At 34.7% G+C, this 17779-nt stretch overlaps 2 protein-coding genes across 2 annotated transcripts; both read right to left on the bottom strand.

The window, feature by feature from the left end:
• Positions 1-4203: 4203 nt before the first annotated feature.
• LOC130657821 (uncharacterized) lies at positions 4204-4698 on the bottom strand. The gene has a single exon (XM_057460849.1). The coding sequence runs from the start codon at positions 4696-4698 to the stop codon at positions 4204-4206; it is 495 nt and encodes a 164-aa protein (XP_057316832.1).
• Positions 4699-10491: 5793 nt separating this feature from the next.
• LOC130644548 (T-complex protein 1 subunit gamma-like) lies at positions 10492-17746 on the bottom strand. The gene is made up of 10 exons (XM_057450200.1): positions 17583-17746; positions 14488-14549; positions 13523-13935; positions 12694-13082; positions 12499-12580; positions 12323-12421; positions 11823-12009; positions 11427-11567; positions 10901-11032; positions 10492-10711 (listed from the first exon to the last, which is right to left on the bottom strand). The coding sequence occupies exons 1-10, from the start codon at positions 17608-17610 to the stop codon at positions 10604-10606; spliced, it is 1641 nt and encodes a 546-aa protein (XP_057306183.1). The 5' UTR covers positions 17611-17746; the 3' UTR covers positions 10492-10603.
• Positions 17747-17779: the final 33 nt, after the last annotated feature.

Below are 17779 nucleotides of genomic sequence, written 5' to 3'. Positions count from 1 at the left end.
TAAAGCAACCTCTACCCTCGTTCCCAGGGTTTTTTGCCTTTTTCATGCTCATTCAACATAGTCCGCGGCAGCGATCTTCAGAAACGCGCATACGCAAAAAATTTGAAAAGATAAATCGAAAAATCCTAAGCAGCGATGACGTCATCAAATTCAAAGTAGTGCAGCCCAAAATAAAGTCCATCGCCTACATATGTAGATCCAAAATTTGTTTTATTATGGTATGCGAGGCCACCGTCTCGTAAAAACAACAAAAATTGCAGCCATGGCCATTGTTGTGTGGTTACGGAAATAGCGAATATAATCCGACGAGAAATAAGTGAATTTCCCCATTTTGCACGTCAAATATACAAAATATGAAAGTTTTCCAGCAACATGGTATATATTCCTATGAAGCCACATCATTCAAGTTTTTCATTGTGAAAATTTCATTCTACTAACATATTTTTCAGCTAGATAACTGGAAAAACGTAGAGCCCATATTTCAATACAAGTTTTTTGCGTAATCGAGACATGGTTTCAATGCACGCAATTCGTGTTATGCAACATGTGGTAAAAGAAAAAAATCTTGTGAAACAAAAACCACCATCAATTCTGTCTTTCTATAAAATTATGAATGCAATTAGGTTTACCGCGTCTAGGTCATTTAGCTCGGTTAGTTCAACTCGTTATATGCTCATACTCGTCATGTACTCTATTCATAAATACCCAGATCGCCTTCAAAACCAACTTTTCGTGGCTAATGGTCCTGTAAGTATAGAAAACGTAAAAGAGTCCTGTGACTAACCTCGTCCCCAGGTGGCTTTTGAATTTTTAACATTGAGGCCAGCGGCGAAGTAATCGCTAGCGGCTTTGGCATAAGGAAACAAACCCTGCGGACGAAAACGTGACTAAAAATCGTGTTGTATTTTTTCAGTAGCTTTTTTTGAAAATTCTCAGCAAAACTCTTCAAATCTTCTCAACTAAAAATGGCAAACCTTTTGTTGTATGTTGTTGTTGTTGTTTTGTTGTTTTTCAGTAGCTTATTGAAACTAAACATAAGGATGTTAAGTCAGTAAATTTTTCCAAGCACAAAAAAATGCACATCAATAAAGACTAAAGAATTTTTTAAACAGGCTGACAATAGCAACATCTTTAGTTCAGACATGTTTTTTTATGTGAATACATAAAAAAAACATACATAAAAATGCCGCTATATTATATTTCCAACTGGTGATGCAACCTCGCTCCTTTACGGCTTGTTAAGTCTTCGTATTGAAATAAAATTAAATGCAAAAATCTAACCAGCCCTTTATACGAGGTTGTAGTAGGTGAGGATTAAGGGCTAGGGCAGTTTCAATTAAACAAAAATGGTCGAATCGATCAAAAAATCATCGATTGAAAAGATAAGAGGTCCTCTTTATAGATCACTAAAGCTCAATCTCTATAAAATCGACTGAAAGCGAACAAAATATTTAACCTAGGCCAATTCATTCATTAGGTTAATATTTTTAAGTCACCTTTCATGCAACCTCCTTCCCAAGTTTTTTGTCTCTTTTCGGCGCTGCGCTTATTGATAGGTCTGATGAAGTAAGTTCATTTCACCGTCCGATATGCAAATAGAGACAACAGCTCCTGGAATCGAGACAATTAGAGCCAGTTTATTAGTTTATACTTTTGTTAGTTTACTTTTTAATTAGTTTATACTTTATTGGGACAAAATTTTTCCCAATAAAGTATAAAATGTCATTAATCATTTTCGAATATAAGTAATAATTTGATGCTTCCACTGCCTTAGTCTGTCTAATTTACAAGATCATTGATCAAGTAAGCTTTTTAGTTCTTATTACAACGCTGCTAACAATTTGATTTCTTTGCTTGAAAAACATGAGCAGTATCCGAACCAGATTTTGCTCTTCTGGATAAGTCTGGATTACAATTACGGCTTTTCTTTATTTGACAATCACGTGTGATATTTGCAGTGTTTGTATGATAGGGCACTGTGTAGTGCAGAATTTAAATCATAGAAAAAAGCAATTCAACTATATACACAAGTTCTTCGCGCAGGATCTTTGCGCACTCACCTTATTCGTATTAATTTTTGTGTCTTGGCACAAAGACGTTCGATAGCGAAACTTTTGGTTGAAAATTAAAGGCGCGAAAACAAACAAAGAAAGGTAACGCATTCGTATCTTTTGTGAATCTCTTAATTTTACTGTTTTTTTTTCTTGCTATTTGTTGAGTAATTTTAATTTACGCAATGATTGGTACGCCGAAAGACGTTATGCGAAATACACTTGAAAAAAAATTGTTTTTCGGTTGCTTTAAACTTAATACCCGCGACTAATACAATATACACCATCACTTGTGAGTACTCTGATATATAAATGCTAATTAAATTCCAAGTGTTTCTAAGCTTGGCTCTAAATTCACGTGAACATGTTAGATAAGGTCATCCGTATCTTGTGGCCCTCCAACCGTAGACTTTATCTTCAAACTTTCAGTGCTTGTTGCTTTGCTTTCTAATATTCTAATATTGTATTGCTGTAGCTTGTTGTATCGCGCTTTGACTTCGTTGTTTAGATTTTTTATAATATAATTCTTTCTACACATGCGAAGGTGATTGACTTATCAAACCTCCTACCTTAGAAACATCTTTTATATCTTCTTTTATCAAGTAGGAGAATGCACCAGTTATTGGATCACTGAACTATGACAGCAAAAACCTCTTAATTTGTAATAAACACATCAAAAAGAGGAATTCAAACTTACGTAGCTTATAGGGAAGACTCAATTATAGTCCCCACACCTCTTTCAGATAAACTGTATCTCAAAGATTTTAAAGACGGTTCTGGAAATAATTTTGCATAAGATTTCGCTGTTATATCGAGTTTCTTTTTATTGTTTTTAAACTGATACAAAGACCCTCCTCCGTGGGGTTGCTAACATTAACTGAGCGGGAGAGTGCTGATTACACCTGCTTGTAATTTTAGTTCTAAGAAAATATGTAAAAATGTTTTGGGGACAAAGTGAACGAGTAAGTAAGACACATAGTGACAATGATGCCATTAAATAATAGTATTTTTAGTCATTAATGTCTTACCATATTTGAAAATGCTGTAAACTATTCATTTTTAGTTGAGTTTATTTTTATGATCAAGACAGTAATTGTACTTGCATTAGTGGATGTGATAATCAATTAAGTTAGAGACATCACTAACTTAATTGATTGTCCTAACAACTATGTTAAAAATCTCCCAGCTTGCTAATTTTTTGTGATAAGGTCAAAGGTTCAGAGACAATGATATAACTTTCCACCTTTATTCGATGACGAAGCAAATGTCGTCATAAAAATGCCTCGTTTATCTATTTCAAGTTGACTAACATTTATTTGTTAGGCACCTTATTTAGAACCTTGCATTACTTTATTGAATTATCCCGAACACGCTTAGGCCCACAAATATTGAACAACCCTCCAGAAGATACTGTTGAATCATTCATAGTTACTCGAAAAACTCGAGTAACTATGAATGAGCGTAAATTAGAAAATGAAAGAAGTGACGTAATCACGAAGTCCATGGTTCGGTCCACAGCGCGGGCATGCTAAGCAAGTGTCTTCATCACAGCTACAGGTCGGGCCATGCCATGTGAGAGAAATTGTAATGTAAAATTGGGTAGGCAATGCCGGTGTACACCTAATGTATACATTCAGAACACAGGACTCACGTTAATAAGATTGTTTCCAACACTGAAGTGACTATATCCTGGATAAATATGCGGAATAATAATAACAAAGAATATATATAAGAGAATAATAAATATGAAATCATTCAAGTGCTATTTTAGGTTGCATTTTCTCCCAGTTTTCTATTCGAAATTCGCTTCTAACGAACGACTTCTTGGTCTATAGCGCTTTGATAAAATACAAGAACCATAAAAGGACAATGAAAACGATGAAAACCAATTTTCATAACTATCTGTTTAGAATCACTCAAAATAATTCAGCTAAAAATTACCTTCATATAACAAAATTGGAACCATAAAATATCACGAAAATACTAAATAAACAGATCATGTAAGAGATGAAATCAGATATCAAAAATTATTTAGTTGAGCTTGTGATACTCAACGAGGCATTGGCCCAGTTGAATATCATCAACGTTTGGTAAAATTTGCTTTACTTAACAACAAAGTTTTTATTTTTATTTTTTTCGCTTAGATTTCACACTATGTGCGGAAGTTTTTGTGTTTTAAGAACGAACGAAATTCTTTCGATTTACACAGAGTAAGAGCGTTATTTCGAATGTTATGACACACTCCTTCGTAGTGAAAACTACTGTCGCAACGACAATGTAAATATTTTTTCGCTTTCCTCGTGTGAGTCAACGCCATTAATGCTTTTTCGCATTCTTGTGTGCATTCAATACCAGGTATCAACAAGTTACAGTGAATGTTTGTCATGTCATCATGCATTTTTTTGCATCGCTTGTTTCGTTGACATCGTTGATAAGCTCTGGTGCAGCCATTTTTGAGTAAATTTGAAGTAGAAAACTCTCGTATTTCTCCACGCAAACAGCGACGTATACGATGTTTATACGTTGGACAATCCGTGTTATCACCACAATCAGTGGTCATTAGTTTGTTGAAATCAGCAGATTTTACTTCAAGTTCTTGTAAATGTGACCGACATTGCAGTGAGCATGTGATGTTGATGTTATCCATTTTATCTTTGATATTTCTTGCATTGAATAAACCGCTACAGTGTTCATATACCACACTGAAAAATGCATAGTGAAATATCTTTTAAAACAACAACACCACCACCAACACCACCAACAGCAAAAACAATAACAATAACAACAACAACAGAAACAATAACAACAACAAAACAACAATAACAACAACAATAACAACAACAATAACAACAACAAAAACATCATCAAATAAAAACTCTCAATCTGTAGTACTTATATTGATTAGTATTTTAGCAATGTATTTCAAAAGTTTCAACTAGCTGTAAGTCACAGCAATGTTGCTCAGAAGGTGGATATGAATGGTGTTGGTATTATAGTTGTCTAGTACTTCCTAATATGCTGTTTTTTTATTGTTTAAAATTGTTTCTAAGAAAAAAATGTTTGTGTTTAATCTCTCAGACAAAGCTGTCAGTTGAGTCAAATGTTCAGAACGATTTCAGAACATTTTAGGCTTGACACATCTTTTCACTTAAATCATTATTCCATATGAGTCAAGAATCTGATTAATGGTTTTGCTCTTTTCAAGAAATTATGAAAAACCCAAAGTAGTTATTCTCTCCTCCAACGCAATCAATCATTACAACAAAACATATTTTAATTTCCGGTTATGTTGTTTACATCTGACATTGTGCATGTACAACTACATGTTTGTGTGTGGTTTTGCAATTATTACTTACTAGCGGCAAGAAAGGAAGTCATAGCTACTCCGGTAATATCTGACGCACAAACAGACAAACAAGGGTATTATTACCATAGATATTGAATTGTTTTTTTTTGTTGGAACAATTTCCCGAAGATTTGTGCTCTTAGGTACTGAAAAAAACCTTTCATTAAGACTGTTTGGCAAAAGTTTGTTATGTGTGAAGTAGTCTATTTATGGACACTAGGAAAACTTGATTCTTTGAATCTTTTTCTAGCTTGTAGAAACAAGGAGGTGGACTTGTAGTCTGAGTGCAACAACAACAAAAGTAATTTACAGTGTCGGAAGTATAACAATGTATCTGCTGTAGAAGAGGGTACGCTTTAATATAACGGAAGGTACAAATGGAATTTCCAATGAGAATTCAAGTATAATATTTCGAAATAACATTTACATCGGCGCGTTGATGTAATGTATTACCAGCAAAAACAAAACAATTTTCTCATACAAGCATAAATTGCAGAGAAGTTAAGAAAGAACGTTCAAGCCGTGTAGTTATTGATAAGAAAAAAATGAAAAAACAAGGCTCAGATTCCACTGTATTTTATGTCACCCAATCGAAAGGTATTTTTAGTGAATAGAGAATATTAAAAAAAATACAAAACAAAACTAAATTAAAATGTACAGTGGAACCTCCTTAAAGCAAACACTTAAAGTGTCCTCCTTGAAAAGGTTTTCGTTTTTTTGGCAAGAAAAAAATCTACTGCGTAGCCGAAAACCCATTAGGCCTGTCAATATTACAATTTTCCCTTTCCCCAGTTAGGCGAATAAACATTTTTAAAAGAAAATATGCCCTAAAGAAATAAAATTTTGCTCAACAGAGACGTTTTTGGATATTTTAGGCAGTAGAGGATAGAAAAATATGAAAAACTGGTACGACTGAAAATGGTTGCAAAGTTATACAGCTAGTCAAAAAGAGTAAAAATTCTGGGAGAAAGTACGGGACCTGAAAACAGTGTCCGCTTTAAGGAGGTTTCTGCTTTAGACTGTCCACTTCGAATTTTTTTTCGCCTGTTCCACTGCACTTCTAGACATTTATTATTTTAAAGCTGTATATAAGTCGCCTGATATATACAGGTGCTTATGTACTACTTGCCGTATTTACATGAGAGATACAATCATAGAAGACTTCTTATAGTTTTTTATATCTGCTGTGGTTTATCGAGTTCTTACAGTTCAGGATTCAACTCAGAGCCATCGGATGTATCCAAACACGTTTACTGCCGGAGCAAGAGTTGGGACTAAGGCATTCAGTTTCTACCTGACTAACTTATCAACGTCATCTTAATAAACACTAAATTCAAAGACACTTACCCTGTTACTAACTTTTGACAAGACTCTTTAGCCAAGCACTGTTGTAGTGAGTTCTGCCAGATTGTGTGTGCACATGGCAAGAGCGTGATACTGATGAAGAACAGCAATGCCAACGCCATTCTTGTACTGTATAATTCACAGTGTCTGCCTTGCTCTCCCAATTTTTACTCACAAACTAAAGCATGCTGTGCAGCTTACTTATTTATACTTTGTTAAAGTAATTCGCTCCCAGGCTTTTGCGGTTTTTATAAATCTAGACTGTAATGCTTAATGACATACGAAAAGACTGGTGCGGTTTTGCCGGACAAATTTGGCACAAAGTGTATGTTTAAATGCATTGTTAGGTTTTATGCTTATACCTCTATTAGTTTTCGGGATATTTTTACAGACAATTCTTTCATTGTTTTTAATTGATTATTTTATAATCAAGCCAATTAGGATTTTCATTTGAGTGACATATGTGCCACTCTAAGGATGACTCTCTAATTGTCATAGCTGAAATAGAGGAGATAAAACTAGTTTATGGTCTCAATGAAAGCATCATGCAGACCACAATGATTTTACCTTTAGAAAGCATCTTTTACACACTTGAGAAGGTAGAATTGCGCAGTCAACAAAAAAATCATGACATTTTGTATAGCAAATTTCAATTAGATGCCGAAAGATGGCAAGCAGCGAGTTTTGTTTAGAGTTGATTTGTGGAAGAAGTACACAAGAAAAGTTAAGCCTCACAAAAAAGTTCGTTGTCTTCTTATAACGGGATTAAATGTTTTCTCTTCACCTCTATCCACTGAAGGAAAGAAGCTTAGCGATTACACAGAAAACTTACTTCATTCTTATTTTGAATACGTTAATACCTGTACAAATTTTTTCTTACCCGATGCAAAAATCTTCCCACGTCGGCATCTCGTGCATCCTTGGTTGCCTATTAGCACAAAGTATGAATTACTATGTATCGGGAAGTCCGAAATAAAGCTGTGAAGCAGCTATTTTGCGTAGAGACAGACGGTGGCTCTCATTATAAAGCTAATCATTTATCAGTTGGAAAAATTAAAGGCTTTGTTTTTGTACATTCTCTGGGAATTAATTTTCAACATAAAGTTTAATCCCCTTACTTGTCATCCATCAAATTTGCCAAATCTGCTAATTTATCTCAGCTCTTCAGGCTTTTAGTCTCTTAACAAAGTTGCTCTTCTATATCGCAGAAAGATCAAGGTTGCATTTTAGATTAACCTTCACCCTCAGGTCGTCGCAGTATAAAAAAGACACAGAGAATCCCTGGGTTGAGGTTGTGTTTTAGGCATGGCAAAGCTTGGTAGTAAACATGACAAAGCTTGTTAATTATCGTGAATTCACGAAAAGAGGTGTTGCAGACATTGACGTCGAAGATGATGACGAAATTTATCATAATTATATTTATTTGCAGATATTGACATTCTTTCTTTACATTCAATTCTAAGTAACCTAGGGTTAGTCCCTATCCCACTTATCAAATGCGCATGTATTTTTGTGAGACATTTTACGACACCTTTCCACGGCACTTAGAGGTTGTTAAATGACCAATGTTTGCACAACACTTTTTACAATGCTATTGTAGAAAAAAATCTTTATGTGAAACAGTAAATCTTTAAAAAAAGTAAAAAAAAGTTAATTATACATACTGGATATAGTTGGTCACAAGGAAGTTACTTTCGGGGTTACTGATGGTATGAACTAGGAATGTAGAGTCTCCTTACTAGGACATTTGTTGTGAATGTAAAATGCTTTTCCATTCGCTTCTACAAACACTTCAAAAGTTTGCCAAATTTTGTACAATACAAGGGAGCGGGGGAGGTGAAGTATTTTCTGGCTGAGGGTATGTTTTTTAGAATTTTGAATCAAGAGTTTTTCATTTGTTTTTTTCCGGTTTATTTAATTCACGTGGTTAGCAGAGGTTAAAAAGATGATGCGGTCTATAGTGGTCATGCCATACGGCGGAAACTTCGCATTAGAGGTACTTTTTCAGGCAGGGTGCTGGTGATACTCGACACAATATTTTAGAACAATCCTTTCAATATATATGTAAGTATACATGCCATATTGTAATACGTTTTGCACTTTTTTGATACATTTGCCTATTTTGACATGCTGTATGGATGTATCGGTCAAGCTTCTTGATGATATTTTGAGCCATGTTATGACTTTACTGTCTCCATGAAAACAGACGATTTTATTTCCCGTCAAACAGCACATCACTCAAACACAGCGCATGTATTTTCAGACCGCGTTGTGAAAAAAATATAACAACAGCAAGGAATTTACCAAAAAGTAATAAATTAATAAATAAAAAATGGATGTTTCCTTAAAAGTGTTGGCAACAGTGACAAAATTCTTCATCAAAGGCAAATAAGAGATGTCCATTTAAAGTTTGATGAAAATGTTTTCCAATTTAATTTTTTAAAATACGTGATTTTTTGAACTTTTGCCAAAGGGAAGGAAAATAGAAGCGAAACTAAATGCAGGATGAAAATATTAACAACATGCGGTTAAATAACTTTACGCAAAACTCAAAACAAGCGGCGCCATCTTTGTTTATATATATTTATTTATTTATTCTTGTTTATATATATTTTTTGCTAAAAAAACAAGAGATCTGTCATTTCCCAAAATCGAGATCATGTAATAAAATGCGCTAACTTGATTATTTTCATTGTGTAATTTACGCGCTTGACTGCGGAGCGTAAACAAAGTCCGAGAACAGCGTTGAAATTTATTATATAAAACATAAAAAGCCGCGTTTGTTTACATTTTGTGGTAATTTATTTTCACACGTTACGTTATTTAAACGTTTTCCAAAATCCTGTTTTGAAATAACCAAATTTCTTTGCGAATGTTTTTCTTGGACGATATTTAAAATTTCTACTATTTCTACTATAAACTTACTAGCACTTACAGAATGACAGCGGAATTAAAAAAACAAGATCCTAGAATGTTTCTCACAGTAATTTGTCTTCTTTCAACCTCGTTCCCAGGGTATCTTGTATCTTTTCTGACCCTGGGACGGCGATACGAACATGTTCGTATGAGGTTGGTCTCCTTTAGCTTGTTGTTCTCACAGAACTGTATTCCAATTAATTTTATATACCATTAGACGCTGAAGATCTCTGGAAAGATATCCAAATATCTTTTTGCCAAGAAGCTGGCCAACTTCAGCTTTAGGTGTCAGTGGAGTATGAAAAAAACCTCAAAAACGATTTTATCCGACCCCAGATGGGTTATGCAGTCGAACTGGTTGGTAAACTTGAAAATGTTTCTAACTTCAAATAAACCCTTACACGCGCATCATCCTTATATAGAAAACGCTACAAGCCTTAGAAACATGGTCTCCTAACACACGCCAGAGGAAAAACTCAGAATTTTTTCACTGAACACAAATTCTTATCACCTGTCAACTCAACATTAACGTTTCCTTCGCAGAAACAATCTTTTGCGGTAATAAAACACAAAGGTTTTTCTACAAAACACTTTCCAGCTGCTCAATTTTGCTAAAGTTCATTTCTCTAAAATTCTCTCAAAGGAATTAACCGCGAAAGTCAATTCCCGAAATTTCACAATGATTTTACCGCGAAAGTTTACCTTACATTTAGACCTTACATTTTGAAAGCTTAAAATTGAGTGGTCACGAGTTATGGCTAATAAATTGTATGCCGTTGTTTTAGTCCTACTCTCAAACAAACATTCATCGTTCGACAAAAACAAAAACAAAAATCAAACGATCGCTAATTTTATTTTTGTGAACGAAAAATATACAGATGGAATTTGTTCATGTGTGAACAGAAACGTCGGTGAAAGATACTCCGTCGTGAAGTGCAGCGCGTGTTTAAGTCACCATCGGGGGAGCGTCATCAGGAGCGGGTGCATTTGCTTCTCCAGAAGATTTCTTTGTGCCAGACACAATATCATCAATTCGTAGCAACAGCATGGCGGTCTAGAGAAAAAATAAATACAAGGTAAATACTACTTAGATGTCCACACAAAGTTTCCAAGAAGACGTCTACAAAAAGTAAATGAAAGAAATTTCGTTCGCGAATCTTGAAATACTAGTTGGTAGCTAATTTTAATACTATTCTTTCCATAACATGGACCTAGAGTTACAGCAAAGGGTGCTAAAAATTACCTCGATGGCGGTCTTGTATGTTTGAGCTTTCACTGAATAGCAATCCCACACGCCCACATCCTTCATATCAGCAATAACGCCTGTCTCACCGTCTATGCCCCAAGAACTGTTTCCTCCTTCAGCATGCTTCGCCTGAAATTATAAGAACGCAAGGTTGAGCATTTGAACACTCTCTGAACGTAACATCAGCATGGTATCCTAACAAGTATTTAATTCTCACAAATTATATTGTAACGTAATGTTTTCCTTCTTAATTTTCAGTTTTAAACAATTTCGCTGGAAAAAAAAGTTGAAATCAAGAAGTTTCGACGAGCAGTGGGAAGGAACAAATTCCGTAATTCCAATTTCTAGATACTACAATTGTTGAGGACAGGTGACACACATTACATTTATACGTGGTGATGGCATCGTCAAGTCGTACAATAAATTGTTCAAAATTAACGTATAGTGATATTCTTAAGAAACGAAAAAGTACGTATTTAAAGCAAATGCACGTGTGTGAATGACTGATATATGAAAGACTTACTCTCAGCGCAGTTAATGTTCGAATGACATTAGTTCCACAGTTTTGGATTAAAGTTTTCGGTATTACTTCCAGAGCACGTGCGACAGCTTTATAAGGCCACTGGATTACACCAGTTACACTTTTTGATTTCTGCTCTAAAGCCTACAGAAAAAAACGAAATATCCGAATTAGACTAAATGCATACAGCTAAGTGCTTAAAATACAAAGAACATTTCGATTCTACGATTATACGGATAAAAATTTCCATCTAAAAACTTATCTTAATAAAATCTAACACAGAGCAGTGTAAGAATAGAGAGTCCAACTATAACAAATCTAAGAGGTAACGAATCCTATGAAACATACTGCACCGGACGAGCTGTTTTACAGATATATAACGTAAATGAAAGTTCTTACATGAGACAGAGCCATCTCTGCTGCACCACCTCCCGGTACTAGACGTGGATCGACCATAACGTTTCTTGCTACATGCATGGCGTCGTGAAGGTTACGGTCTACCTCGTTTAGAATATCTTTGCTAGCACCACGCAAAAGAATCGTGCAAGCTTTCGGATTCTCGCATTTTGTCAGGAAAGTGAAATATCTAAACGTTAATAGATACCTCAGTTGATACAACTCAATTTAACCCTATTCGTGCTGCGCCTCTATAAACTTATTTTTGAAACAATTTTTTAAAAATCTTTTAAAGCTTTAGGTTTTGTGACACTATTTTTTGTTTGACATATTAGTGTGATTAATATTTAAACCATTTTTGCATATTCTTTTTACGTTTCTTAAATTCAAGGTTATTTCTTTTTCTTTTTTCTCTGACGTTGACGATATGGCAATTGCCAAAATGATAATTTTTTTAGAGGTGCTAAAAATAAATTCGAGCAGGTAAAATATTAACAACATACTCATCGCCAATTTTCTTGACTTCAAATAATCCACATTTCAAACCCATGTCTTCTTCTTTAATCTCTTCTGGTCGATTGACGATAGTCGCCCCTACGGCCCTATAATAAAAGAAAGATAATATAAATGCTATGGAAATGCTAGGTATAGTTTTGTTTCCTATGCCAAACCTTATTACCTAGCGATTCTGTTGTTGTCTGTTTTCTTCAGCCGACGAAGAACAGTTATTCCAGCCTTGACTAAGTAATGCTGTGCTAAATCTAAAAAGAGAAATGTGGAAAAAAATACGAGTTATGTCTCATCGTTACAATTTAATTTCAAAAGAGGAGCATGCTAAGTTGTCAAAATAAATAAAATTTAATTCAGCACAAACCTGAAACACCCTTTTCTGTAAACACCAAGGTTGGTTTTTTCTCGATAATATGGTCGCACATTTTTTTTATAAATTCCTCTTCTAACTGAAGAATGCGATTGAAGTCCGCGTCTTGACTTAACTCTATATTGGTTTGACTCTCTCCTTTTTTATATTCTAAATTACAATCCAGTAACAATATGCGTGGATTTTCGATCCTTCTTTTCATTCTGGGGTGAGTAACATCTTTGTTGATCATTATACCATCAAGGACACAGGAGTCTTCTAGTGTGCCTCCTGGGACCTTCTCTACCTTCGCATAGCGTTTAATGTCAATTTCAGTACGACCACCTTGTTCGTTTATACACGTGCGAGTTGCTTTTAGTGCCATGTTACATGCAAGTTCCGACCTATGAATTTTAAAAATATAAATTTTGTATTTTAAAAGACAGACGTCCCATTGATAGCATACAAAAACATACTCAGAGTAGTAAAAGAAAAAGAGAACACCAGTATTTTTTTTAAAAGAATGAAACATCATCATAAAACTGGTATGGGTATGAGTGAAACTGGTAGAGTGACTTCGCAACAAAACACTTTTTCCACAATATTTTCATTTAAGTAGAAGTTTTATAAATGTATGTTTATAGTCACCACAGTTATCACTTCCCAGAACATAACGCACTACAAAATCTAAATAAAGATTTGCATTTTTTATTATTTTTTTCAGTCCCGCTTATTTTTCAATGTTACTTTAAATGCACATAATGTAAGGGAAATGCGTTTAACTGGACCAGCTAATATGATTTCCAATACTTTTTAGGTTGGGGTAAAAGGAAAAGGGAAATACCATTGGTTCATAAATTTAGTTCCCAAGCAACTTTTTAAAATTTTCAGCATTTCCTCATCATTGTTTATGTCAACTGGAATACTGATCTGTTCTTTAAGGATTTCAAGCATGTCGTCAAGCGCTTTACGATACCCCAAAATAATAAGCGTAGGGTGGATTTTGTCTTCGATAAATTGGCTGGCTACTGAAAGAACCTCTCCTGCCAAAATAACAACAGAAGTTGTTCCATCACCAACTTCTTCATCTTGTGTTCGGCTAATCTCTAGCATGCTTTTAGCTGCCGGGTGTTGCACTTGAATTTCACGCAAAATGGCGTTGCCATCGTTGGTCATCACAATGCCGCCCATAGGATCCATTAGCATTTTTAACATAGCTTTCGGCCCAAGACATGTTCTAATAATATCAGCAACAGTCTAAACAATATTTTCAAAATATACAAGAACTTCCAACCTGTTTTAAAAACAACTAATTTGAGGACAGTAAATGGTGTTAGTAAAGGTCGACTTTTCATTGTGTTTTGTTGTGCACACATGTAGTAGAATTCATATTATTTCAACAGGTCTTAAAACTGATTGGGGAGATTCAAGGCAAAAGTTTATTTTTGTAACAATAGCTGTATTTTGTCTGTTAAAAACAGTTGCACAAAGCTTTTTTTCTGACCTTCTGCAAAGTAATTCACTTATGTTGATGGCCGAACACGTGGAAAAATCCATGGGTTAATGATTTGTCTATTAATAAAATACTTGTTGTAACCTGTGCGAAAATCCATGGGGTTGTCAGTCTTTAAATTACACGCTTTTCGTGTTCCTGTTGCACAACACTTTTCTTGCAGACACATTATAGAGACTAGTCGTTAGCCTGTCTTTTAAATTTACACATCGCAACAAAGTGCAGTAAATTAATTAACACCTGTTTAGAAATAAATGAAACAATTAACACAAGTAACCCAAACAAGCAAGGCATACCTTTGCTGCTTCAATGTTACTTATTTGCACTTTCTTTCCACTCTCCCTCTTAGTGTTGGTATCTAGAAAAAAAAAGTTGATATGATGCCGCAAATAAAATAAATAGGTTAAACAAAAAAACAAACAAACAGGATTTAGTACTTTAATGATATTAGGCAGTTCAAATAGAAGCCAGTAAACAACCTCATGCACAAAGTCACATGAATTATAAATTCCCAAAATGCAACTCACTACTTTCATAACCTGGTCACACAAAAAACAACCTTCAACCCAGGAGTCAGTTTTTTTTGTTCTTCTTTAACGGTTCTAAAGTCATATTTAAGCATTTTTATGCTTCTATCAAGCAATTCTACCTATTTAAATCATTTGCAACTGCTTTTTATTATCTCAAAGTCAATGCTCTACCGTTTTAACCTTCTTTCAGGTTTGAAAAAATAAAAAGACGCTATCTTGGACTGAATGACATCATCTAAATTTTGTTATTCCAATTTTAATACAATGTGCTAAATGCTCGTACATTTTAGCCATACAGAGCCCTTATACAGCCTAGCCTTAATAGGGTAAATATGTGCCGACATTGGGCCTATCATCAGGGGAGAGTGATCGCTATTGCTCACGCAAAGACTTGTCCAATTGTGAGAAATGCGAAACTATAGTTGAGTCATTAATTGCGCACAATTCATATTTTAAAAATATATTAGAAGCTTGCATCTGCATCTTTTTTGCCCTGATCATGTCGGGTGACTAGATTATGAACGCTGATATAATAGCTGGCCAGGCAGCCATTATATCAGACAACATTGATGTATTTTTGTCACATCATTGAAAATTAGGTATGGCTAAAGAAAAAAAGTCTCAACGTAATTTTACTCTGCAAGAACACCATTGAAAACTAGGCAATTTGCGTTTCATTTGAGAACAACAACTTTGGCACTAGGGCTATTTGCTTGTCAGAAGTGATGATGAATGATATAAAAGCTGATCAGCCCTGATTATGTTTGTTCTATAAGTGCCAAATAATATTTTAACTGTTGTACATATAGGTGCCAAATAATATAAAAATGTGCCGTACATAAGCCAAGTTGCAATGACAAAGAGGGTTTTTTCGACCGTTTTTACAAAGGCCTTTGACTAGTCATGTCACAACGATGCCTTGAAATCTTTTTTCCGTGCAACTGGAATATTGCCTTTTAACAGATTAAATAAAGATTACGACCTTTTTAGACCTGCAAATGTCTATTTGGAACTGGAGAACCAGATTTTGAATCACCAAGGGAAAAATGATGCTACTTTGCTGTCTGAGCCAAGTTTTCGTGGTGCATGCAGGATAGATAATCCGTCAAAGGTGAGAAATATGGCTCAGGTTAGTAGCAAATTTAGTGGAGTCAAGACGAACCAGCTACCGCAAAGTAGCACAACTCTTCCTGGTGGATTAAGTGCTACTTTACTAGCAACACAGGCTAGTACCCTGAAAATGCATCCTGTTCAGCAAGTGTTAAATAATTTAGAACAAAGCATTGGAAATAAAAAACATATTTTTCTAAAACGTTTAATGGAAGACTTTGACATCTCTGACTATAGCCTTTACCAAGATATTACGTTACCCAGAGATTGAAAGATAACAAAAAACAATAAACAAAGAAGGACTTTCCAAAACATGTGACCAGTGATGAAGCCATTAAAAAAATCGACTAGAGTTAATTAAGGAGGCTAACTGACGAAAGAAATTTGCAAAAGCAAAAAACAAAGCCGCTACAAAGTTACCCAATCTATAGTAGTGACACAAAAATCAAGTCGCCTGCTTAAAAAGAAAAGGTTTTTAATGGAGTGGACAATGAGTTGGAGGAAGAAGAGACGAGTTGGAGGATGTTGATTATATCTGTGGGGAATGCGAAAAAATTATTTGTGGAAGGGGAGGTTTGGATTCAATGCGACCAGTGTTTGGCCTGGTTTCATGTGGCATGTACAGACCAGAAGAAAAAGTAAAAGAATGAAATTGATGCACTTTCACAATGGAATTGCAAAAATTGTTTATATATTCTAGTTTCTTTTTATTTCACGACGAAAAATAAAAATTGGAATGACATAGATACTTTATTTTTGTCTTAGTTTGCCATAAGCGCGTAATTGGTTGAGTAAAAAACATGTATAGAGACGTCAGACTAGTTTAATAGTATCTCAAAAGTGTTATTAACAGCGATTATTCTTAAAAAACTATAAATAATGCTATTGGTGACCAATGAAGATGCATATTAAGCATAATATTGGGTGGTCGAAATAGGGCAATTTTGACAATATTATTATTTTTGCTGTATACCCAGTGTCTATTTATGCCACACTTTTGAAAGCTGTTCGTGAGTTTCAGTAATAAAGTAAACACTGGGCGTATATGGGCGAACCCACTGTAGTTAGCTGGCTATGTTTCTGTAAAATGTGTGAAAGAAAATTGGTCATCAATATCATGAGTTTGCTGACTTGTTTTGTTAGGTTCAAAAAATTATGTCACATATGATGCAGTGTTCTAACAAGTGCAGAAACTGTGATAGCAATTATTTGCAGATGCTTATAAAAAGATGAATACACCTTTAAGATAATTTTAGAAAACCAACACAACCATCACAGCTTATTTTGCGATCGGAGGAGGTAAACATCACACTTTTATAAGAGTTTATTAAGGAGAAAACAAGTTTTTTTGTGATAACTTTTCTTGCCGCGTTTTGTTTTTAATGAAAAGTACATTAATGTTTCATGAAAATTTGAAAGAAGTTGATACGATTTTTACCTCTTTTTTTACGATATTGTAAAACAATGGAGAGCCGTAGGAACGCATGTACAATTGAATTATCGTAAAGGTGTATTGCAAGGGTTGACCTGACTGGGGTTGTATGCATTGTTTTATGGCTTATGATGAGCTTGTACACATAAAAAAGATTTAATGGTGGCCTAAGTATTGTAGTTATACAGCATACTAGTAAAAAGCTTGACCTGGTGGCTGTTGTGCGCATTATTCTTTAGCTACAATAAAATTATCATCCCCTCCTTCTGAAAGTATTAGTCACGAGCATGAAACTTTAACTTTTTACAGTGATACTTACTTAAAACCATGACTGGTGCACGCATCATATTTGCAATATCTTTTTATTTATGCTTCCACTGTAATATTTTAAATAAATATGACCTGTTTGCAGCAGTATGTTGTCTTTAGTTGCCCAACACCGAACCGACGCTCCTTCACAAACCCAGAACATTCGGAAGACATATGGCCATAATTTATGCTGGCGTCAGCAAATCT

This window comes from Hydractinia symbiolongicarpus, chromosome 1 (assembly GCF_029227915.1).
Source record: "Hydractinia symbiolongicarpus strain clone_291-10 chromosome 1, HSymV2.1, whole genome shotgun sequence".
Lineage (NCBI taxonomy): Eukaryota > Metazoa > Cnidaria > Hydrozoa > Anthoathecata > Hydractiniidae > Hydractinia > Hydractinia symbiolongicarpus.
The sequence above is the reverse complement of the archived record's forward strand: the minus strand, read 5'-3'. Positions and strand labels throughout refer to the sequence as shown.